Source organism: Pleurodeles waltl, chromosome 3_2 (genome assembly GCF_031143425.1).
Source record: "Pleurodeles waltl isolate 20211129_DDA chromosome 3_2, aPleWal1.hap1.20221129, whole genome shotgun sequence".
In the NCBI taxonomy this organism is placed as follows: Eukaryota; Metazoa; Chordata; class Amphibia; order Caudata; family Salamandridae; genus Pleurodeles; species Pleurodeles waltl.
Window position 1 is genome coordinate 92,994,394 of NC_090441.1, and position 24,327 is coordinate 93,018,720.

Here is a 24,327-nt window from a genome sequence, read left to right on the forward strand (position 1 = left end):
TACTTCTTATGTTTTTACTTAAGGAAAGCACACCAGCAGGTCTGGTGTTCTAGTGGGCTCCAACATGACTTAACCAATCGGAGGCACCTGTTGTAAGAATATCTCCCAATGGTAACGAGAGTAAAGCCTATTTCGATAGCATGGTCTTGATGGGTCATTAGAAGGAAGATCATAACAAATGTTCGTGCCTCATTACCTTGTTAAAACGTATGCAGATTCAGAATGGTTTGCCTAGGAAAAATCTGGTAGCTAAATCCAAATCACAGCGGCTAATCCCAAATCTTGCTAAAATTTAAACTGCAGTAGAGATACACTTGTTCAATAATTACTGACTTTAGGCGACATCAACCCACCCAAGGGGGAAAAAAAAAACCAACATGAACCAGTTAAAATTATTCATGTAGCTACCATGGCAGTCTTTCCTCTTGCCTCACTTGAGGGATAACAGCTGTTGATGGGCTGTTCCAAAGGCAGCATGAATTGCAGGTGTGTCATTTGGTAGGAAAAGTACTAACCAAAAGACCGCTTGAGCAGTGGATGCTGTGAACACTACTCAGCTAAGATTTAAAATAAAAATAAAAAAAAAAGAATCTTTTAGTATGTGCTGCATTATGTCTAAGAATGTCCAGCAACAAATAAAAAGCCATATAATCTGCTAAACCCTGCAATCTCACTCATGCCAATTTGACCATGGATAATTTGTATGCACTGGTATGATTAAGACACACCTATTACGAAGAGCATACATGCACGTTTACTATTTACCTGTTTTATGTCAAGGTCTTCCACATGACATACCACATGAGAATATCAGTGTGCCAAAAACTGAAGAAAAGGCAAACACTCAAGTCTAATCCCTACAAGACCTAAACTGAGCATAGAAATGCAAATAGAAAAACAGGTGTGGCTTAATCAATAACCTCTAGCATAGCAGATGTTCAAGTAGGGAGGTATGGGCATAGTAATGAAAAGGACACCTTTCAGCAATTAAACAAGAACAACTTCTAGTGGAATATTAGTAGGCAACCTGGAAGCTTTAACCATCATAGGTATGTGTTCCATCATTATGAACATCCGTAGGAATACTACCTTTACACACTTCCATGGAACGGAAACTACTTCCATCTAGCCCAGAGTAAATGAATGGAGAACATTACTTAACTGTAAACACTGGTTTGCAATTTATTTCTGCAGTACAAATACACCAAGGGCCATAATCCTGCCATCTAGTAGGTCCGGAATCTACAACTTGTTTTTGCCACAAAATCAGTTCCTGCTTCAAGCTAGACTCAAGAGATTGAAGCCTTCGTCAGTCAGGTTGCTTCAATGCATTGGGAAAAAGACTCCTCTTTAAGAATATTGTTTTCGCCATCATGCATTGTTTGTGTATTCATGAACACATATGCATGTTATTGGATATTCTCATCTTTCACTACCCATGGTGGTGTCATGGCCACATAACCTTCTACAGAAACAAGCTGCAAAACAATGGTTAGTTGTAACTTTCCGTTTGGAGCACATAGTGTACTAAAGACTCACATGGTGTAACTTTGAAGCAATACCTTTTCCTCTTCTAAAGTTGTCGTGGGCATGCAGAAGAAAGAAAAAAAGTCTTCAATATTATCTAACTCGAAATTCTCTTTGAGCTTGAATATATACACACAGAAAGATTTTGCAAAATGTATGCACTTAGAACCATGTTGCAGATCTGCATATGTGAACAAGGAGAGGTTAGAAGAAAAGTCAGAGTGGCTTCTCCTGTATGAAGAATGTGACCTTTTTCATACATGCAAAAATAAGGCCTAAGAGCAACAGATGCAATCAAGACGTTGGTTATAGTATGCATAGCAAGTGTGAATGCAATGCACTGACCATCTTACACGGCCCATTTGAACAATAGCTGGGTAGTCATACTAAGATTTCTGTGATTATAATACAGGATACTCCCCTGCTTATATCTATACCTTTTAATGAACGAGCTACAAACGCCTGCAAATTGGCGAAGAGAAAAGGTACAACATGCAGGTGTTACACTTTTTCACATTCAAATTATGACATCTAGTAAAACATTGTCACATTAAGTTGGGCCCTAACATCTATACTGCTAGCTGGTGGTGCTGTGGATGTAGCTTTTTGTAATGTCTCACACATATCTTCAATGTTAGTGAAAAACCTCAAATGTCACTCTCACAAGGTAACCACTAAAAGCATCATTAATGGTGCATTTGTCTGATCAGATATCATAGAAAGGACAATAAGGGAAAGGATACGTAAGTTTGCCTGACTGATCAATGCAGAGGTATTACTGGGGTTGAGAATACCTGGTAGCAAAGCTGTGGCATTTTGGATGTTTCTTTGTCATAAACAGACTGTCTCTGGTGTGCACTATTTTCGGATTGTGTCATCTCCGCCTCTTTAAAACTCTGGGTGATGCCTGCATAATGTCTGCCAAGTCACTTTAGATCCTTACACATGTTCTCACACACAATGCCTGAGACTCAATAGAGTCCAATGCCATTTCTCCAGCACGATAAGTGGCATTAGAAAGTGTGTTCCTCCTTAATTCTGGCTTCACCATATCTGCGTGGATCAGAACAACTTTGCCCTAAAACTACATCTAGGTGTCTGATTTCTATCCAAACATGTACGCAGACAACAAAATAACCTGAGAACTGTTGGAAAGCTGGATCCAGCACTCCCCAGTACTAGCACATCACTCACCAATTGATTATAACATGGTAGCCATCTTGTAATTGTAAAACAATAAACAAACGTACCGTTCCAAGATGGCCATCTCATTTATAATTAGCTCACCAGGAGTGTAGTACCACTGGGGAATGAGTGCTGACAAAACCATCTGAAAAATTGATTGTTTAAAAAATAAAAATAAAAAACTATTTTCTGTGGCATCATGTTTTTAATTAGATGCTGTTACACACACACACACCCCAGTCCCCCCTCTCCCCCCTCCTTACTCCTCCTCCGCACATCCCCTCCCTACCTGGGCTATCTGAACAGACTGCTCCCAGGCCACTTGTACATTGGGAGAAAAGTCCACTATACATTCCATTAGAAGTGGAAGGATAATTCTAAACAGCAATCAGAAAAACAGAAACACCAGAACAATCCTGTGGGTGAATTCAAGGTGTAATTGACAATGTTTGAAGCCAATGGCTGAAAATACCAATGAAAAAGAAAGTGACGCTGAAGGAGGCAGAATCAAAAGGCACCTAAAGTACAGAATACAACTGGATTGCCGTGAGTGGCGTCATTCACATCAAACTTTCGAAAAATAAAAAAATTGAAAAAACTGAGGTGAACAGGCAAAAGAAGCAGATATGCCTTTTTTCAAGCATGTACCTAATAACACATTACGTCAACAGAACAATCATCTGCAGCACAGTCCTTGGCCAGACTTAAACATATACAGGACAGGAGTGGCAGTCTTCAGTACAAAGAGGATCTGAAGACCTTGTACAAGTAAATAAACTGTACGAGGTCTGAACGTTCTGTACAGAAGCCTGCATGTTGTGCTCTTGGCCAATCTAATTTTAAACAGGGTGACATGAGTCAGAAATAAAAGGTCCTACATGAGGACTCCAAATATCATACTGTACTTACCCAGCAACATCTGTAGTACATAAAATATGAGGCAGAAGACACTATTTGGCTGATTCAGTACACTGTCTTGTCCAAAGATGGAACCCAGTAACCCAAATCCTCGTCCCCATCTGTAAGAGAACAGATATACACAATCATTTCATTTGAAGAGACACATGTACAGCTATACCTCATTTGTCAAAAATCTTTACTATTGCCAGTTCCGATGGTGAAATGGCATGGTGTAAGAGAAACTTTTTCAAGTGACAGATCATAGTTTTCTTTCACATTTACTCTAAGGTTTGAGGGGAGGAGAAATGGAGTGTACCCAACATGGAATCTAACAAATGAGTTGCGGATCACACATGTATAAGGTGGCATGTACTTAACTCACTGAGCTATTTTACTAGTTTTCTCCAACAGACTTTGCATTACCTCAGCGTTTGTGCATTTTTAAAGAAACAATGCTGCCCTGCTTTCCACACATTTGTCTTTCACAGCTTACTCTGAGAACTCAAAAATTCTGCTCTCAATTATTAAATGTTTGAGTTATTTGAGATAAATAAAAAGACAGCTATATATGGACTGGTATAGCCAAATGCCCCAGGCTACGACAAACCACAACCTGCAACTAAAAAGAAAGACTGCTAACAATCAACGCCTATATTCTGGTTTTGAACTGCCCCTCTGCCTCACAAAACCCCCGCAATTGCAACCCTACCCGGGCAGAAACAGGCTGGTGGCCTACGTAATGGGCAAGAACACATTTGTCTTATAGAAGGTGACAACATCTTTACACCTGGCATATGTAATAAAAGCCTTATGTAGTTCAACTATTTATGCATGCAGATTGGATTGTGTTTTTTTTTACATCTGTCTTTCCACAGTCTTTGCTTTCATTTGAGATATGAATTAGCTCTTTTTCAGTCCAACAATAGTGTTCTTTAATGAAAACGTATTTTGGCAGTTCTCTTGTGTTTTATTTTATTGAATTCATCTCTGTTCTTGCAATTATGATGCAAATACAATCAAAAAATGTTTAGGTACTTTTGCTATTACGCAGCTGTAAAAATGATTGCTTAAATCAAAACAAAATGTAAACAACTATGAGAAATAAGGGATATGATTAACTGGTTAAACAACACCACGTTAAAAGCCCCAGACAAGTTCTGGAGTCCAGGGGAAGGAGCTCAAAGACTCAGGAAGTCACATATAAGAATGACTGAAGGTTATATTCTACTCTAGGTAGTAAACTCAGACTTGATATTTAAGATGGCATGCTGCCCAGGGGCTTACCTGCCTGTCGATTATATTCAACCTGTAAACACATAATTTTTAAAAAAGTAGCTAAAGTGAAGCGCTCAAATGCTAATATGCTTTAGAAACATGACCTATCCTGAGGAGCAGCATCAGCCATGGATTCTAGTGTACAACATCCCAATGTTATGAAAAGAAGTCATCTTGACTCTCCCAAGACTATGGCACCTCCGATCACTCCTGCAGAAGTGTCATGCGAAGTCTGCTTTATGGAACAGAGGAATGTATAAGGACATTATAAAATACGCCCACAATACTAAGGTAACCAGAAGTGGGTACAAATTAACTCACATTAGAACATAATAAAAGACAATCACAAACGTACCCTCCATCTGCCCAGGCAATCGGAGTCTAAAGCTAGCATTATTTGGAAGGTGTACGATTGGTCTCCATCAAGCCCGTCGGTATTTGTACTAACCTGACAATATCCTCCACCTAAATACATCTCTCACCGCCAGTGAAATTGAAAACTACATCAATTGTTTTAGTTCCTAAGTAATATTGCTCTACTGGAGGGAGGGTCTGAAACAAAAGGGATTTTCAGCTCACAGGCATCCACCATAGCATTTTTCATAACATACCTACTGCAAATCCCCACCTTCAAAAACTCAAACAAAAGTCAAAAGATTACCACCATCAATATTTCAGGCCAAACAAAATTATCAGCCTAGCAAGCCTTATTTTACTCTGACGAAGACCTCAGAAGAACACTCCATGTTCATTTATTTAACTTTAACTTTATGAAATTTAATATAGAATGTCACAAACACGCTTAATGCAGCGTCTGAACAAAGACTACAGTCCTATACAAGAACATGAAGCACAACAGATGGATAGACATTACAGTTTTGGTTGGCAGTCAGGTTACCCCCTGTCCAAGCAAGGACCCTCACTCTAGTCAGGGTAAGTCACACACAATCCAAATTATCCTGTGCCCACCCTCTGATAGCTTGGCACTGAGCAGTGAGGATTAGCTTAGAAGGCAATGTGTAAAGTATTTGTGCAATAAATCATGCGATAACACAGTAGAAACACCACAAAAATACACCACATGGGTTTAGAAAAATATAGAATATTTATCTGAGTAGAATAAGGTCAAAATTATCAAAATTTGATAAATACAAGTTGAAATATGACTTTTGAAATGATCAATAAAGTCTTTAGTTCTTAAAAACCAATAAGTGTCTCTTCCAAGCGCAAAGTACCTGGTTTGCGTCTAAATTATCTGCACAGGACCGTAGAGGAGAAAATGCATGGAAAATGGGGAGGTGTGCGTCGGTTTCTCCAGGCGCACACAGACGATGAGTCGATGCTTTTTCACGCAACAAGGGCCTTAAGCCGGTTTCCGGCACGCAGACGTGAATCCTCTTCGGGTTGCGGGGTATTTGGACGCCCCAGGGACAATGCACAGAAACCCTGGACGTGTAGGGCGAAGTCACAAGAGCTGCATTGATCCAGTGGACAATGCGGGGAAATTTCTGTTGCATGGCAGGCACTGCGTCGATTCCTCTTGCAGGAAGTCGGATTGCCTCGTTCCGGCACAGCTATGCGTCGATCCAGTGGGCATTGCATCGAAGTTCCGATCGCAACGGTGGTGCTGCGATCTCCACTTGGGGAGCCAAGATGTGTCATTCCGGTTCGGCATGCAGTGATTTTCTCACCGTGGTGCAGGCTGTGCGTCGATTCCAGCAGGCTGTGCGTCGATTTTCGCCACACAAGGAGTTATTTTGCTGAGATGAAGTCTTTTTGGCCCGAGACTTCAGGAAACAAGAGGCAAGCTCAATCCAAGCCCTTGGAGAGCACTTCTCAGCAGAGCCAGAGGGCAGCAAGGCAGCAGGGAAACAGCAAGGCAGCAGACCTTTCTGCAAAGCAGTCAGGCGAGTCCTTTGGTCAGCCAGGCAGCTTCTCTTAGTAGGAGGTTGCAGGTTCTGGTTCCCAGTAGGTATCTTGTCTAGAAGTGTCCGAGTTGGTGGGGTCAGTTTAAATACTCAAATGTGCCTTTGAAGTGGGGGAGACTCAAAGAGTGGCTTAGAAGTGCACAAGGTCCCCTTTTCAGTTCCATCCGGTCAGCCAGGGTCCCAGTAGGGGGTTTGCCAGTCCATTGTGTGAGGGCTGGCCACTGTCCTTGAATATCTAAGTGTCAGGCCCTACACCCTCCCAGCCCAGGAAAACCCATTCAGTATGCAGAGGTCTACAGGTGTGACTGAGCATCCTGTGTTTGGGGTTGTCTGAGGGAAATGCACAAGGGAGCTGTCAACTAATCCAGCCAGATGTGGATTGTAAGGGACAGAAGGATTTAAGTACAGAGAAATGCTCACTTTCTAAAAGTGGCAGTTCTAAAAATAGTAATATTAAATCCAACTTTCACCAGCCAGCAGGATTTTGTATTACCATTCTGGCCATACTAAATATGACCTTGTTACTCCTTTCCGATCAGAATCTACCACTCAAACAGTATATGAAAGGTAGCCCTAATGTTAGCCTATGAAAGGAGCAGGCCTCACAGCAGTGTAAATCAAATTTAGGAGTTCTACACTAACAGGACATATATACCACACAGGTACATGTCCTTCTTTTTACCTACATTGCACCATGCCCTATGGATTACCTAGGGCCTACCAGAGGGGTGACATATGTAGAAAGGGGGGGGGGGGGTAAAGGCTTGGCAAGTATTTTTAAATGTAAAGTCGAATTAGCAGTGCACACACAGGCCTTGCAATGGCAGGCCTGAGACACGGTTAGGGGGCTACTTAGGTGGGTGGCACAATCAGTGATGCAGGTCCACTGGTAGCATTTAGTCTACAGGCCCTGGGTACATGTAGTGCACTTTTACTAGGGACTTATAAGTAAATTAGATAAGCCAATTGGGTATGAGACAATTTCACCATGTTTTAAGGGAGAGAGCATATGCACTTTACCACTGGTTAGCAGTAGTAAAGTGCTGAGGGTCCTAAAAACAGCAAAATAAAGTGTCAAAAAGTGGAGGGGGGCAGGCAAAACGTTGAGGGTGACCAACCTAAGGCTGTCAGGTCTAAACTTACCAAGCTAACAAAAGCATCTACATGAAACTACCTCAATGCAACTACTATTTGGACACTTGGAGCACAATGCAGTTTCATCATCCGAAAGATAATCATCTTCCCTGGCATGTACATCCTATGCCTTGTCCAATTTAACCATATATTCACAACCATACAACCCTCACTCAACTAAACTATTTTGCATGGCAAATTATAATCCCAAACGAAAGTAATAAACATAAGACTTTCTTTACTGTGTGTGCACAGATGCCACTTTAATGAAAAAAAAAAATCATCCTAGCTTGCAAAGCAGGGCATAGAATATTCCTTATATTCAATGATAATATCACAACTACCAGCCCACTAATAAGGCTGATTGACGCCCTGTGATGTCACAGTTACCCCCAACTCTGAGTTAAAAGTTTGAATAATCAAACACCATGCAAAGCCATCCTCCAATCTTACTGTAACTTACGATTTGGCACTAAGGATTCCAATTAATCGTTCGCTGAACCACAAACACCAGCAACATCTCAAACAACCTAGAAGCCCACCTTAAAGTGTTGCACATTATATAGAGATGATTATGATAATAATAGTCTGAAAGAGACTACAAGCCAAACATACTGGCATAGTATGTGTTATGAAGTTATAAAAATTGGTCTACAACCCATAGGTGATAATACTATGAATATTGAGCCACTAAGGTCTTTTGACCGCCAGGGTTAATGTGGCAGTATCACCGCCAACAGGCTTGCAGTGTTTCCTGCCACATTATGGTCAACCCACCACATCTCCACTCATACCGCCATGGCGGTATGAACCACCAGGCTGGAGATGTACATATCCGACCCGGCGGTCCACAGCAGACTTCTTGCAGCATTATGACCCGGCCTATTGCCATGACTTCCGCGGCAGCAGCACCTCCACGAAAACCATGGTGGTGGGGCTGCAGGTGACTGGGAATTCCTTCCCTTCACCGGTAGACAGCTCCCCCACCCCTCAAGCAAGCACCTGACCCCCCACCTGGGAGAGGATGTAGCGCAGCGGTCAGAGCGACCTCCTCGGGAGCTAGAGATCGGAGTTCGATCCTCCGCGATGGCGCTACATCCTGTGATTCTGGGCAAATCACTTAATCTCCCTGTGCCCATGGACAGCGCCTTGAGACACTCACAGGTGATAAGCCGCGCTATATAAATCTACATTTACATTTTTGTTTCACTCCCTACACGCACAGCATCCTGTGCCCCCTGTGAAAGCACCCCCCTCCCCCACCCCCTATTGTCACAGCGATCCAAACCCCCTCCCCGCATACATGCTCACATACACCCACACACACCACGCATACACCTATTGACTAACACTCCTCCATACACTCATTCACTCACACGCTTTCACTCATGCATACATCTAAACATGCATACTCACGCGCATACACAATGACATGCAGACACACACTCACATCAACATTCATACACACATTCACTCGAATGCATACAAACACACCTACACCACACACACATACACACAACTTCCCCACTCTCACCCCTTTCCCCTGTCGGGCGCCCAACTTACCTTGTCTGGCGAGGAGGTCGTCCGGCAAGGAACGCCAGCAGGACATCGCCAGGCCGTATTATTGGTCATAGTATGGCTGGTGGAGTCCTTCTGGCGCGGCACTGCAGGTGGTAGCACCGAACAGGCGCCTCCGACCGCCGGCATGGCTACTGCCGACTTTCGGTCCAAAGTGTGGTGCAAATCCGGCAGTATCCATAATACGGCAGTCTCCAGGCACCTGTGGCTTTGGTGGTCTCGCTTTGCGACCGCCAAAGTCATAATGAGGGCCTAAGTGTTTGGAGATAAGTATCTAAAAAACAATGCTAACTTTCTTATACACTTCAGGCTACAAGTAAGGCTCGGGCTTTTATTTAATTGAACTTTTAATGTAAGAGTGAAACCAAGGTGCAAGGACATCTGTTCTCATCTGTAGGAGGGGAGCAGGGGTTATGAAGTCTAACAGAATCCTTCATTGATATTACAATGAGTGCCAAAAAGGTCTGTGATGTCTTATTTTTCAACATTTATCTGCTGCCGATTTACATTACTAATTCATAACATTAGAACCTATAGATGACACACAACTCCTGTCTCCAACAGACTCAAAGTCCTATACAAACTTCACAAAATATCTGTCTGCTATAAGCACCTCAATAGCAATGAAGAAAATGCCTTTTGTGGTGGGCCACTTTTATTGACATGGTGTAAAGCAGTGGTTCTTAACCTTTTAACTTCTTTGGACCTCCAATGAAGCATTACTGGAATCAGAGAACCCCCCGCCCCCCTTACTGAGCCATTATTGGAACACGGGGATGCCAGCCTAAGTAATGTCTACATTTTGTTCCTTCAAACAAACAAAATACAGAAACATGTAAACACCAACAAATACAGACGTTCTCAAATATTTTATTTCATTTACAAATATTGAAAAAAAATCTAAATTTTATTGGGGAGGTTAGATTTAATTCAAAAAGATTAAGTCACATGCTAGCATCTAACATATTGCTGTCCTTTTTAGCTTGTAATGCATGCATGCTTTCTTTTTGTAGGTGCTTCAGTTGAGGCTACTCATTGTCCATACTATATTCCGATTTCTGTACTAGTGCTGCACCCACAAATCAAGTTAAGGATAGCAACTTTTAGGTTCTAATGTCAAATTCTTCAATTTTGCATCTTTATTTATATTAATATGCTAATGTTATTTATTTTTGTAATTAGTTGTAGATCCCCCAGAGATTTTTTATTTGGGGGGGGGGGGGGGGGGGGGGAACGAGCTGAGGTGAGGTGGTTAAGGACCCCTTGGCGTCTGCAGATCACAGCTTAAAAACTGCTGGTGTAAGAAGATATAGTTTGCTTATGAACTCGGTCCTATCCACTCCATGTACAGTCACCAAAGAACCTAGGAGTTTTCATGCATGACTTCTTCTCCGAGCTCCAGCATGTCCGAGGTGTCAAAATGTGTTTAATTTTCCATTTATCAAGTCTCTGCTAGATCAAGGCAATAGCATTTGCCTCGGATTGCCAGATGTTGTAATATTTACTGTCTACTGGACGTAACAGCCACATATTGACTTCCACAGGTTCACAAAGAGCATTCCTTTCCTATCAATTTGAAAACCAAATGACTACGCTGTGTTGTGCCATGTATGAACTCTTTTTTCACAAGCAAAGATTTCAATCAATATGTTTAGTCTAGAAATCGGCAGTCTGTCTGCCTTGCTGTTATCGTCAGAAATAGTTAGTCGGGTCATTAAATTCAAGTGTCTCAACTACATTTACTAGAGCAGAATTAGATTTCGGAAAAGGAAATAAGTGAAACTCCAAAATGCTTAGGTGGGGTAAGGTTAATGAGGATTTATTCCATACAGTGGCAACTATAATATACACTCCGTTGTGCTAGGATGGAACCTCGAGAAGGACCATGAATGGATTAGGCTGGGATTACTAGAAGACAATGCACTGGAGAGAAACTGTGTACTTTGCCTGTTATGTGAGGTCTACTAAATTCAGCTTCAGGAGCAAATCTGTGGATTAATAAGGGTTATAGCAAGAGCGCTATAACATGGAGCTATGCCATAAACAGAAGAAAATGGGCGGGATTTCTGCAACTCCCAACACAAAGAAAAAGCAGACTTCCAAGCACTCCACCTGAGATATATAAAGCACATCACAAAGATACCTTTACAATCACCAATCCTCTCCACATTAAAGCTTCACTACTCTTAGACCAACTGAGAAATTTTAAAATTAACTGGAAATATATATACACCCGTGGAGTCGGGATACAAAATACCAGAAAACGCACGTACATGGCCTGGAGAAAACAGACTCTAAAACTGGGGCAGGGGCTGAACTCAGTTTTGAGATCGAACACCTTTAAGCAGCGGTGTCTGAGGGTCATCACTAAAGCACCAATAACTTAGTAGACTGTAGTTTCTGGAATTAGGAGGCAGGACAGAAAAAAGAAATGAGACAGTTCAACCAGTGCCCACATCTTAAGCTGCACAGTTAATTGTGGCACTCAAATGGCTGAGGTGGTTTGGGGACCCTTGCAGCACATTGTTCAGATGCTGCTGAAAGCCCTCCTCGAACACAGAAACTCAAACACCAAGCCAAAGTACCAGTCGTGTGGGGAGAACCCATACAATATACACAAATTGATGCACCAAAGGTGTGTGCAAGGTGGTATATGGGGGGAGACAATGTTGAAGGAATCCTGTGTATATGAGCTCTGTGAACATGGAACCGAACAAGAAAAAGAAACCCCACTGACTGACTTTGCTTTTTTGAAAGATGCAAATACCCACTTGGAATGCATGATTTTATTTATATGGGACCTTCAAAGTATATCACAGACATAGCCCAAACTGCCAATGTTTGGCCAGTAAATGCTACTTGCGCTTCACACCAAAAAATGATGCCTCTTCTTTTACAGCCTAACTTCATAAATATCAACAGAAGATGTTTTGAGCAAAAATAAACATGAAAATATTGACTAATACATTCTTTAAGGAACAAAAACAGAATTATTAGTGTTATACATAGGCAAGCATGGGCTGAAGGCACAATTAAGTACTCCTCTTAAAGGTAAAACTGCTACCAGAAGAACTAAGAGTGCGGGAATCATTTGTCCTCAGTATGTTTTTTAACTAACTTTTTTTAAAACAAGAATTTCAGAAAAAGATGAGTTCTCTACAGTAGGGTAGACAACAAACATGTAAACATGTTAACTTTCTTCACAGCTAAATACGGACGATGACCTATATCTTATACTCCTCTTTCATCAGATATTCAGGGAGTCAAATACATCTAACACAAAGAAAAAGAGGGTTTGCAACCCAGACCAGGTCTGGACATGGAATAAGCAGAGAATGAAAAGTTGAAATATTACCATAGTCATTCTTTTACATGACTTTAGTACTATGAATTGATCAGGAGTAAGTTAAATATGGCAGCGTTACATCACCCTCAAAGTAAAGCCTGAAAGAGGCTGAAAGATTACAAATTCGTGGAGAGCCCTCCTCCTCACCACCAGTCAAAAAAACATAGGGAACCTGTACTTATACCAGTCTACATAGAGAACAGTGACTTAATGCGGTCAATAAGACTAATAAAAGACCCTCTATTTCACAATCTGCTTCCTCAGGTATGAGTTTGAAGCCCTTTCATACTACCACAATCAAATTACCGGCTATCAAGAGAATTTTAGAATGGGCATAGTAGCGTCAGAGAACAAGTATAAAGTTAGCATTGTCAAGAAGCTCCATCTAAAAAGGTAAGAAGGCAAAAATTGTTATTCCTCAACTAGAAAAAGTAAACCCTGATATCAAAACGAGGAAATAGATGAACAATCACAACCCTTATTGATTACCAGAGTATCGAAAATAGATCACTTCTGGATATACCAGACCAGGAAGCAGGTAAATAGAGGAAAAGAACAATTTCTGTGTAGGATATACCTAGGAGACAGGCCTTAAAGATGGAGGAAAAAAAAAAGGGAATGGAATGAACTTGAAACCCAATTACTTCAGTGCACAAATTAGAGCTAAATCAACTACTCAAAAATCTCACACTGCATATTAGGTTTGCATGAGGGAACAACACCATGCCTTAACAACGCAGTTGGTACCATGACTGTTGTTTCCAAGCATGCCTTTGCAACGAATTTCACTGTAAAAGCATGCCTAGTAAAGGTATATTTTGAAACTGCATGTGTGGTTCTATCATAGAACCCCACCCACCATGAGGCCCAAAACAATCCCCACCCCAGTATCTAAACTACCCCGATCCTCAAACCCTCCCTGAGCAAAAAACTACCCCACCCCTCACCCCATAAAATTAAAGTACCCAGACCTCCCCTCCACCATGAAGGCCCCCGCCAAAAAAAAAGAAAAAACCTATCCTGACCCCCCCCCCTTACCACTAAAACCTCAATTACTCAAACCCCCACCCCGCCCCTAGCCCTAAATCCACCCCACAGCTAAAGACTAGCCACTGACCCTGCCCCAACTCCACTTACCTCACTGCGTCCTCTCCCTATCCTTCCTCCTCTCCTCCCTCCTCGCACCTTTCCTTTAAAAATAAACTACTCGGTCCCCACTGTAAGCCCAAAACTAAAATAACCTAAACCGACCCTTACCCCGCCCCTTTAAATATTTATTTATTATAATTTTTTTAAACGCCTGCCCTGGCCTGACAATCCCTTAACCTCTTCGCAGCCAAGGACGTAACGGTTATAGTGTTTTGAACCAAGGTGTACTCAGGGCCTGTACGTTAAATGTCACATTACATGGTATTTAAAACTTGTGTAAGTGAAAGTTTAATGTTAACCTTGTCCTTACAGTGCAAATGCCCTCAAAAGTATTTTCACTATAACAGGTTTGGCTCTTCTGTAGGAAACTAATGGAATATTAAATATTACTCCTGTAGCTCAAAAATGGGATTAGCTAGCAAAACAGTTAAACAATTATACTTACCATTAAAAATCCAGAGTGTGTGACAGTACGCCTGGGGAAGCAAACATTGATCTGGATCCTGAGGGTACAGGAGCATCAGGCCAACGTTCTAGCTGCACAGGTTCCTTCACCCAATCAGCAACTAAAAGGAGGAAGCGCGAATGTGGAAGGAGAGGAAACAATGGGGACGAATCGTCGTGGAGAGAAGCGTGGAGACGAAGCGAAGACAGCGAATAGGAGGTGGAGGCACTGAAGGATCGCAGCATGGGTGTGAAGGAGCTCACAGTGGCCAGCCAACAACTGAGGAGTCCGAGTCGAGCCGTGGGGAGAGGAGAGAGAGCGAGCAGACCAAAGGTGAGGAGCCGGACCAGAGGAGTCCTTGGTGCGGAAAGAAATACAGGAGGCCAGTTACCCTACAGAAAGGCTCTGGGACACAAAAATGTTGCAGCTCTTGCTCAGAGCCGTGGCTCCAGGCAAGTGAACCACAGGGGCACTGAAGGGGTAAATTGGTGGGCGGTGGTACGGGAAGTATTTGCCGGGCCCGGATAACTGCATGTTTGTCCAACACACAGAGTGCTGCAGTATTTTTCTTATGTCAGTGGCACGTCAGCAAAGCATGTTTTGACAACACTGCAGTGGTGAAAATGTATCGACAGGGCACAAGAATCGCCCAGTGGTGTGGTGTTGGATTATAACACTACTTTAAGATAAACTGAGTACTAAAAGGACTAAAAGGCCTGTTTTTATCCCTTTATCCCTGAGGGTACTACCAACCTAATCAGAGGGAGAAATGGCCTAGAAATTCCAAGGGAATTTGGAAAGAAGGGACAACAGTGAAACAAAAGAGACTTTAGTTTTGAAAGTGCAAATCCTAAAAAACCCAGCTTTAATAGACCTAAAGGTACTTATGAAAAAGGTTGTGCCATTCCTTCTCCTGTTACTGTGGTGTCAGAAGTGGGATATTGTTTAAATAGGAGATGGATCAGGCTCAACCCATAAGTATGAAAGAGGTGGTCGAACAGTAAGCAGAAGGATAGCAGCACTTGCTGTTCATAGTAGAGCAGAAAACCCAGGCCGCCCAGCTTGATACAGTGGAGCTACAGACAGCAATTAAAACCCTAGCCACTGTAATTGCCAACAACCAACAAGTACAAGATAGGGCTATTCAGAAGTTAGTGACCACCATAGCCAGCACAACGGTACAACTTAATGTCCCTAGCTCAGTGTTACAAATATACCAACCCAGAGATGACCCCGATTTATTCTTTACAAATTTCGAGCACGTGGCCATCTCAGCCGCCTGAACAATGGGGTAAAAAAAAAAAAAAAAACAAACAAACACTGGGAGATCAACAGCAAATTTTACAGGGTAAAGGTGCAAATAGAGAAAAAACTTCCCGAGATAACTCCAAGCCTGAAGTAAGCAACACCCTAACATAACAGTGTCCATGGCTATAGATCTAGTCTGTGCTTTCATAGATCTCCTGACTTTAGGGTACACAATCCTGTGCAGGAGCAACCCTAGTTTCCAGTTGGAGGAATCCTAGTCCAAAAACCCAACTCGATTTCTACCTATCAAGGGGACGCCAAGGTATTCAGGGAAGGATGCAGGACAGGAACCCCAGTGCTTTCAGTGCGCTGAGTGGGGTCACATCACCCATAATTGCCCACACAAAGCACCTCAAAGTGAACCAATGAAATTGGGTGTTCCTGTGCAAGAGTACTAAGGGTAGTGGGTAGTCCGAACATGTACAAAAAGGGTCATGGAGGTAAATGGGATCCCCTCTACAGTACTGGTCAACTCTGGCTGCTCACAATCTGTGGTGAGTAAAGAAATGGGTAAAACCTAGACAAAGGCAGCAGGGGGAAACCGTAGTGATTACCTGTGTCCATGGAGACAGTAAACCATATCCAATGGCTAGAGTATCTATGAACTGGAGAGCCCAGACAGATACTGAAAGTAGGAGTCATTCCCCCAACTGGTGGAAGAAAAGAGTATAGGAACGGGTTATCATGATTTTTCTCTTTTGTTGTCCTCTATGACTGATGGGGGGAGGTTGCAGGGGTGGAGGGAGTATACCACGTAGTTTTCGGGCCACACAAAAGGAAGATCCCCAACTTGACCCAGGGAGTGACGGATGACAATGGCCAGGTAGGCCCTTATTTTGGTAACTCTAAGGGACTGATATATATCAAAGTGAAGAAAGGGGACACAGTTATGAGTGAATTAGTGGTACCAGTCCCTTTTTTAATACACTAAGTCTTACATTTGGCCCACAGGTAAGTGAGAGGTAGCTATTACAGCTGGGAAAAGACTGCGGAATATCTGTTACTCCGATTTTATTGGCCTGGGGGCTTTTATGATATTCATAGGTCTTGTGCCGAATGCGAGAGATGTCAGGTCACAAACCCTCCCCAGACATTAAAAACCTCTTTACATCCACTGCCTATTACTATCCCTTTTTATCATGCAGGCATGGCTGTAGTAGGGCCGTCTACTCAGGGTTATCAGTATATTCTAGTCCTAGATGACTAGGAGACTAGATATCCCATGCCACCCCCTTATCCAGCATGACAACGGCCAAAATAGCCTATGCAATGACGGAGTTTTTCCTCACAAGTTGGACTGCCCAAGGAACTGCTTACCAATCAAGGTACACCTTTCATGTCCAAGCAAATGACCCAAGTCTGTAAAATATTAGGCATTACTCAATAAGGACCTTTGGGACAGATGAACGGTCTAGTGGAAAGACATAATAGGACCATTAAAACCATGGTAAGAAAAATGGCTTCAGAGACGGGGAGGGACTAGGATTGAAAGCTTCCTTTAGTACTGTATGCCATTCGCACCCTCAACAGGGTACAGCCCCTTTGATTTAGTGTTTGGAAGACAACCACATACCTTATTAGATATGGAAGCCAAAAATTGGGAAGAGTAAAAAGATGGAAGGGCTAGGCTCCTTGGAATATGCCAATACCTTAAAAGTGAAGCTCCATAACGTATGGGAAGAGGTTAGGTGTAATTTGGAGAAAGCTCAGGACATGCAAAAGACGACCTATGACAAAGCAAAGTACGAGACTCAAGGTGGGTGATAAGGCGTTGATCCTCTTACCATCCTCCGATGATAAGAGCTCAGCTCTAACGCAAGGACCATGTAAAGTGCTCTCCAAAGTCACACCCGTCACTTACAAGTTAGCAGTTGCCCAGAGTTCAAAAGAAGAACAGGTATTTCACATCAATCTTCTTTAAATTATATATTAAAAAAGGGAAACCAATGAGGAACAGTGATGCCAACCCAACCACAATGTTTATCAATGACTCCCTGAATCTAAAGTTCTCCTTCTCACTTGACACTAGTAATCCCTGGAAAGAAAGAGTCCCACTGGAACACTGCATAGAGAACAGTCAAATAAGACAGACATATGACCTGATAGACCAATACACGGATGTGTTTTCTGTGAAACTAGAACGAACCACATTAATCCAACATGATGTAGTAGCAGAGTAATCAGGTTGTTCCGTTATTAACAATGAAGAATTGCTGAATCTCCGAGAAAGACAGTAAAACAAGAAGTGTGTACCATGTTAAAAGAAGGTATCATTGAGCCCTCCAGCAGTGGTTGGTGTTCCCCAGTGGTTCTGGTCCCAAATCCCAGAGGGTCTATTTAATTCTGTATAGACTTTCAGCAGTTGAATAGTCAATTCTAATTTGATATGCACCCCATGCCCAGAGTGGACGAGCTGATTGAAAATCTACGACCAGCTTCATACCTCTCCACTACTGACTTAGCCAAGAGATACTGGCAGATACCCCACCACCCTAATGCCAAGGAAAAAACTGCTTTCTTTACACTCACTGACCTGTACCAATTACGGATCTTACCTTTCAGTTTGCACGGGGCCCCTGCCACCTATCAAAGACTAATAGGTATCATACAAAGACACCACCACCGAGGTTAAGCCGCCACTTATTTTGATGGCATTGTTATTTATAGTCCTACCTGCTACTTGGGGTATCACATCCAAAAAGGAAAGTGGATAAAGTAGAAGCAATCCGGGATTTGCCAGACCTGAAACCAAGAAAGGTATTAATTCCTTTTAAAGGCTAGTGGGATCCTACTGCAGGTTAATTTCTCATTTTGCTGAAAAAGCGGCCCCTTTAACTGATTTGTTGCTTAAGTCCCGCCCCAATAAGATTCTTGGACCTCAGAGCATCAATATTGCTTTGACTGCTCAAAGTCCTCTCTGTGCACAGATCCAGTCTTGATTTGCCCTGACTCCCAACAGTTATTTGTACTTCAGACTGATGCCTCTGATAAAGGACTCTGTGCTGTCTTATCTCAGCCTGATGAGGAGGATCACCTCTGGCTTGTAGCTTACATGAGTAGGAGGCTTTATAACACAGTTGAGAAAGAATGTTTGGCCATCAAGTGGGCTATGGAGGCCCTACAATACTATCTGTTGGGACAGTCTTTTCTATTGTTCACGGACCATCAGTTCCATTTGGGCACAACAATAGTCTATTTTTCCAGGGTGATCTGCTTCTCAAGTTGGCCTCCTAATTTGTAATAGTTGAATATGCAACCACAGCAAGTTAACAGAAGTGCAGTTTGTAGAGACTGTTTATCTATTCTTTCTCTGCTAGGTCTTTAATTATTTACCTTAGTGAGGGAAACTCAGAGGCTTTCTCTGGGAATGGACGCCAGAAGGTCTTAGTCGCGTGTCTCAGTCTATATTAATCAAACACATCAATGGAATTGGTTGCCCTCTCGCATATAAATTGTTCTAGTGCAATCAACTTTTGACTGATGCACAGTTGGCCCACTTTGAGGAACCCAGCTTTCACCAGTTTCAGTTTAATCTCATTGTCCAGTCTGTGGAGGGAGAATATCAAGCGAAGGCACTTCTGGGGAATATAAGCTCTCAAACCTATGAGCCCTTGCTAAAGCCCAGAGAGGCCAATTGGTGCACATAACGGCTTGTACGTACTGTAGGTGGCTAGACAGCCATGCAAGTTTGTAAACTTTCAATCTAAATTGGATTCTCTATGATTAAGTGTGGAGTCTTACTCAAAGTCAAACTAGTAGGTAGTGTTCAAGGTCTGGGACTTCAAAACCCCCTTGTTCAATCTAGGATTCTCCCCACACCAATGCAGTTATGAGAGATTGTAATTTTGAAAAAAAAAATTCCCTAGTCTGATGGGGATATTAAACAGGAGGAAAAACATGTTGACGATCAACATTTTCATGAGGGACAAACTGCCCTCCATGAACATGGTCAACGTAATCCACCTTTCAATTTGATCACTCAGTCTATCCACTACTAGGCCATAGTTATCCTGCATAACCTGTAGTTTATCATTGCACCCATATATTTGACTGGCACATCACGCCGTCCCAGTGGTAAGTCCAGTGGAGGTCAACATGCAGCTTCCGTTAATGGAAACATTTCAGATTTACCCTAATTTATTTGTATCCCTGACTATTCCCCCAACCTTAGTATTTCTTTAACAAGGGGAGGAAGACACACCCACATCACAATGCACCTCAGGAAGCTTCACTGGCTGCCCAGTCACATGCGGAGTCAATTTAAACTTTTCATGCACACATACAAAGCCCTATACAACACAGGACCAGAACAGCTGCATACACTTTCACCAACCCACCAGACACCTACGCTCAGCCTCACACTCGCACACATTCCCTGCATCCGCAATAGCAAAACTGGAGGTCACTCGTTCTCCTACATCACACCAAAAACATGGAACAACCTCTCTCAGCACATCAGAGCCTCCTCCTCACTTCTTGAGTTCCACAAGAAGCTGTAGACTTGGCTCTTTGTATTTGCACCTTGCGGATCACAAATCTACATTCCTGCCCATGCGCCTGGATACCCTCTTGATGATTATTGCACTATACTAATCAATATGACATAACAGACGGCTTACAGAGAGCATGAAATCGTCCACATATAAGGATAACAGTATGTATTTGACCAGGAGGGCAACACCGTGATGGCTGTGATGTTCTTATAACCAGGATGCCAAGGGCTCCACAGCAATTGCAAGGAGGAGTGGCGAGAGCTAGCAGCTCTGCCACTCACCTTGGCAGACCCAAATGTTTGGTGCAAACTGGCCACTGAGATTAACTCTAGCTACAGATAACTGTTTGAACCTTTAGTCCCTTGGTCAGGGAATCCCCAGGAGTCACTCCCATCCACTAGCTCGTGCCAGTTATAAAGGTGGCATCTACATCAGAACACTTATGGATCTGGGGAAGATCAGAAGAGAGCTGAAACTGTTGTCTGAGACCTGAGAAGAGCCACTTGAGGACTGGACCTGCTCTTTCATTTGTACACAGGACAACAAAGTGGACTCCATGGGTCATACACCTGACCTGCTAAAGCTACAGGGACACGACAAGATGTCTTTTCCTGCAACTGCCCAGCGGAACAATGGCAACTGGGTCAAGACATGACCCTGTTGTTTGGCCTCTGCCTGCCACCCTGCGAGTCTTTAAGTGCCTCCCAGGAAACCATAGGAGCAATGCTTAGATTGGGCACCAGCACTTATTTTACAAAGTGCTGTTCAGATGGCAGAGGCTGGAGCTATTAAGTGTCAGCAAACCGAATTCCAAGGCTGCGTTCTTCTAAAGCCACCTCAGGCCTCTAATCCACTGCCAGACACTCCCTGACCCTTTACCTCACAATTACGAGTTCCTGCTTCCTCACTTGGTGAAGAATTTCCTGTCTCTCTCTTCCTTGGTTAGATTTTGCCCTCTCTTGGGCTTAGAAAATGTCTGATGAGGAAAACTAAGTGTAGGTCCCCAAAAGTAAATGCTGGTGGCCCCAACCAGCTCAAATTAAGTACTGCCTGGGGAGGTGGGGATTTAGCAGTGAACTCCTGTGTTGGGACTTACATATCTAAAGTCAGAAGGTAAAAGCTTTGATTGGGAAGAACCTGTGTATCTGACCGTCATCCAGTGTCATATTGCACCTAGGTCCTTTCCTTCCGCCACCACTGATTATCACTGGCACTCTGCGCTTCATTGTTCTATTTCTACTGTAAACCTTTTTTTTTTTTTTTAAATCATATCTCAAATTTCCCTTATATAATTTGTGCCCTTTTGGCGTCATTGAGCTTACCCCCATCAAGCACCACCTGCTTCATTTCCAAAAGTAAGAGGAGACTACACAAACTTTCAATTTGGAACATCTGAGGGTACATCAGACATCCATTTGGATGAATGCATTTTATCTAGGACTACATGACTCTAAAAGATAACTTATGGTGGCAGAGACCAAACCTCACTCTTGTCCTAGTATAAGCAACACCAGGTGCCCTGACCTAGGTAACAAAGTGAAAAGCCTGGGTGTCTTGAGTACGAGTTCACCTTAACAATACAGATTAACATAATTCAAGAGCAATAAACTTTCAGTTGAATATGCTCAGAAAGGTATGCCCTGAACCAGAATTAAAATCAAGTGTAATTTAGCAGCGCAAGAAAAACGGTGTGCTGGCTCTCCATGATATTCAGAATGTGAAAATTCCACTGTAGTAGCACCAGTTCTAAAAATCCATCAATTAGCTTCTGAAAGGCAGGAGAACATTTAAATTAGACCCACCAGTCATACAAGTTAAAGGGGTTGTGGGCCCTAGTATCTAAAAATATGGACTCAAACCATCTATCATGTTGATTGTTCCCCAATGTACAGAACTTCTGGGCACACATTGTAGACAAACTTCTTAAAGCTTAAGCTAAAACTATACAATCACCAACCATGCCCGCTAGAATTCATTTCTAAACATAAGAAAGGGAAAATCAGCCATAAACTACGTTGTTAGGTATTTTATGGGGGAAAAAGACTCATGGGCATAATTCCACAGATTTACAGAGAAGAACAAGTTACTTACCTTCGGTAACGCCTTTTCTGGTGGATACACTAGCTACCTGTGGATTACTCACTCATTGAATTTTCCCCATGCGCCAGCATCCGACTGAAATTTTCTCCTAGCTTCTGCACATCTACGAGGACGTCACAATTGCCCGGCTCCCACGCGACGTCGTCTGACGTCATACAGGCAATAAGAGGTCCTCGCCGGCATGCTGACGTCAGTTGTCAACATTTTTATGTGCCTTTGAGGCGAACAGGTAAATATCAACAAAACATATCTGATACGAACAGATCAAATAAAATCTTATACCATAATATTTAATTAAATTAAATACTAAAACAATCGCAGAAATATGCATATATACAAAAATATATATATATATATATATATATATATACACACACATATACATATATAGCTATAGATATATATATATATATATATATATATATATAAAAATAAACACAAGCATGTATACCATCTGCATCAGTATAAAACAGATCAATGACTTACAGGTGCTCACCCAAGGAAATCTTGGTAAGACCAGACAGGCAACGGGGAGGCGGGTGGGACCGTGAGGAATCCACAGGTAGCTAGTGTATCCACCAGAAAAGGCGTTACCGAAGGTAGTTAACTTGTTCTTCTGATGGATACAACTACCTGTGGATTCCTCACTCATTGAATAGAGTCCCAAAGCAGTACTGCACTCGGTGGAGGGTGCCTGAATGGTCAGACCAAGAAATCCTGCAGCACCGACCGTGCAAAATGGCCATCACTCCTCACCTCCGAATCCAAGCAATAATGCTTCGCAAAAGTGTGGAGGGATGACCAAGTTGCGGCCTTGCAGATGTCAACCACAGGAACACCTCTAGCTAGGGCCGAAGAGGCCGACTTAGCTCTGGTGGAATGAGCTCTCATTCCATCAGGGGGTTCCTTCTTTGCCAGAGAGTAACACAGCTTAATGCAAAGAATGACCCACCTGGAGAGTGTTCTCTTGTGGACTGCCTTTCCTTTCCTCTTTCCCACATACCCGATGAAGAGCTGATCTTCCAATCTGAACTCCTTTGTTCTGTCGACGAAGAAGCTCAGTGCTCTTCTCGGGTCCAGATGATGCAGTCTTTCTTCCTCTTTCGAAGGATGAGGTGGAGGATAAAAAGCGGAGAGTGTAATAGACTGACCCATATGGAAGGGTGAAACAACCTTCGGCAAGTAAGCAGCCTTGGTCCTGAACACCACCTTATCCCCATAAAAGGATGTGTACGGGGGCTTAACAGAAAGAGCCTGTGGCTCACTCACCCTTCTAGCCGAAGTAATGGCAACAAGGAAAAACATTTTTAAAACCAACAGCCTTAAGGGGCAAGAATGCATCAGCTCAAACGGTGAGCCCATAAGAAATGTTAAAACTAGGTTCAAACCCCACTGAGGCATAAAGAAAGGAGTGGGAGGATATCTATTAGTCAGGCCCTTTATGAACCTCAAAACTAATGGAGATTTAAATAAAGAGGGTTGGTCAGGCAGACACAGAAAGGCTGACAGAGCCGACAAGTAGCCCTTAACTGTTGCAACTGCACAACCCCTCTGTGCCAAGGATAACGCAAAAGACAAAATGTCTGATAAGTGGGCACATAAAGGATCAATTTGTTTCTCTCCACACCAATTTCCAAATTTAGCCCACCTGCTAGCGTAGATAGATTTAGTGGAGTGTCACCTGGCCGATAAAATAACATCCACCACCTCGGGTGGGAGAGAAAAGGAACTCAGGTTGCCCCGTTCAATCTCCAGGCATGAAGGTGCAGGCTCTGGAGGTGGGGGTGTAAAACCTGCCCCTGCGATTGTGAGAGGAGCTCTGCCCTGTGAGGGAGACGGAGCAGGGGGCACAGTGAGAGTTGGAGAAGATCTGAATACCACACCCTTCTTGGCCAATCCGGAACTATTAAGATGACTTGGCCCGGTCTTGGCGAATTTTCCTCAGAACCAAGGGTATGG

The 24,327-nt window shown here is 42.8% G+C and overlaps 1 protein-coding gene across 1 annotated transcript in view; it reads right to left on the bottom strand.

The window, feature by feature from the left end:
* VKORC1L1 (vitamin K epoxide reductase complex subunit 1 like 1) overlaps positions 1 to 24,327 on the bottom strand; it is a 125,695-nt gene that overhangs the window by 57,286 nt on the left and 44,082 nt on the right. Inside the window, exon 2 of the mRNA XM_069226882.1 lies at positions 3,622 to 3,731. Within this exon, the coding sequence (XP_069082983.1) occupies positions 3,622 to 3,731 (110 nt within the window). The remainder of the gene's footprint in view (positions 1 to 3,621; positions 3,732 to 24,327) is intronic.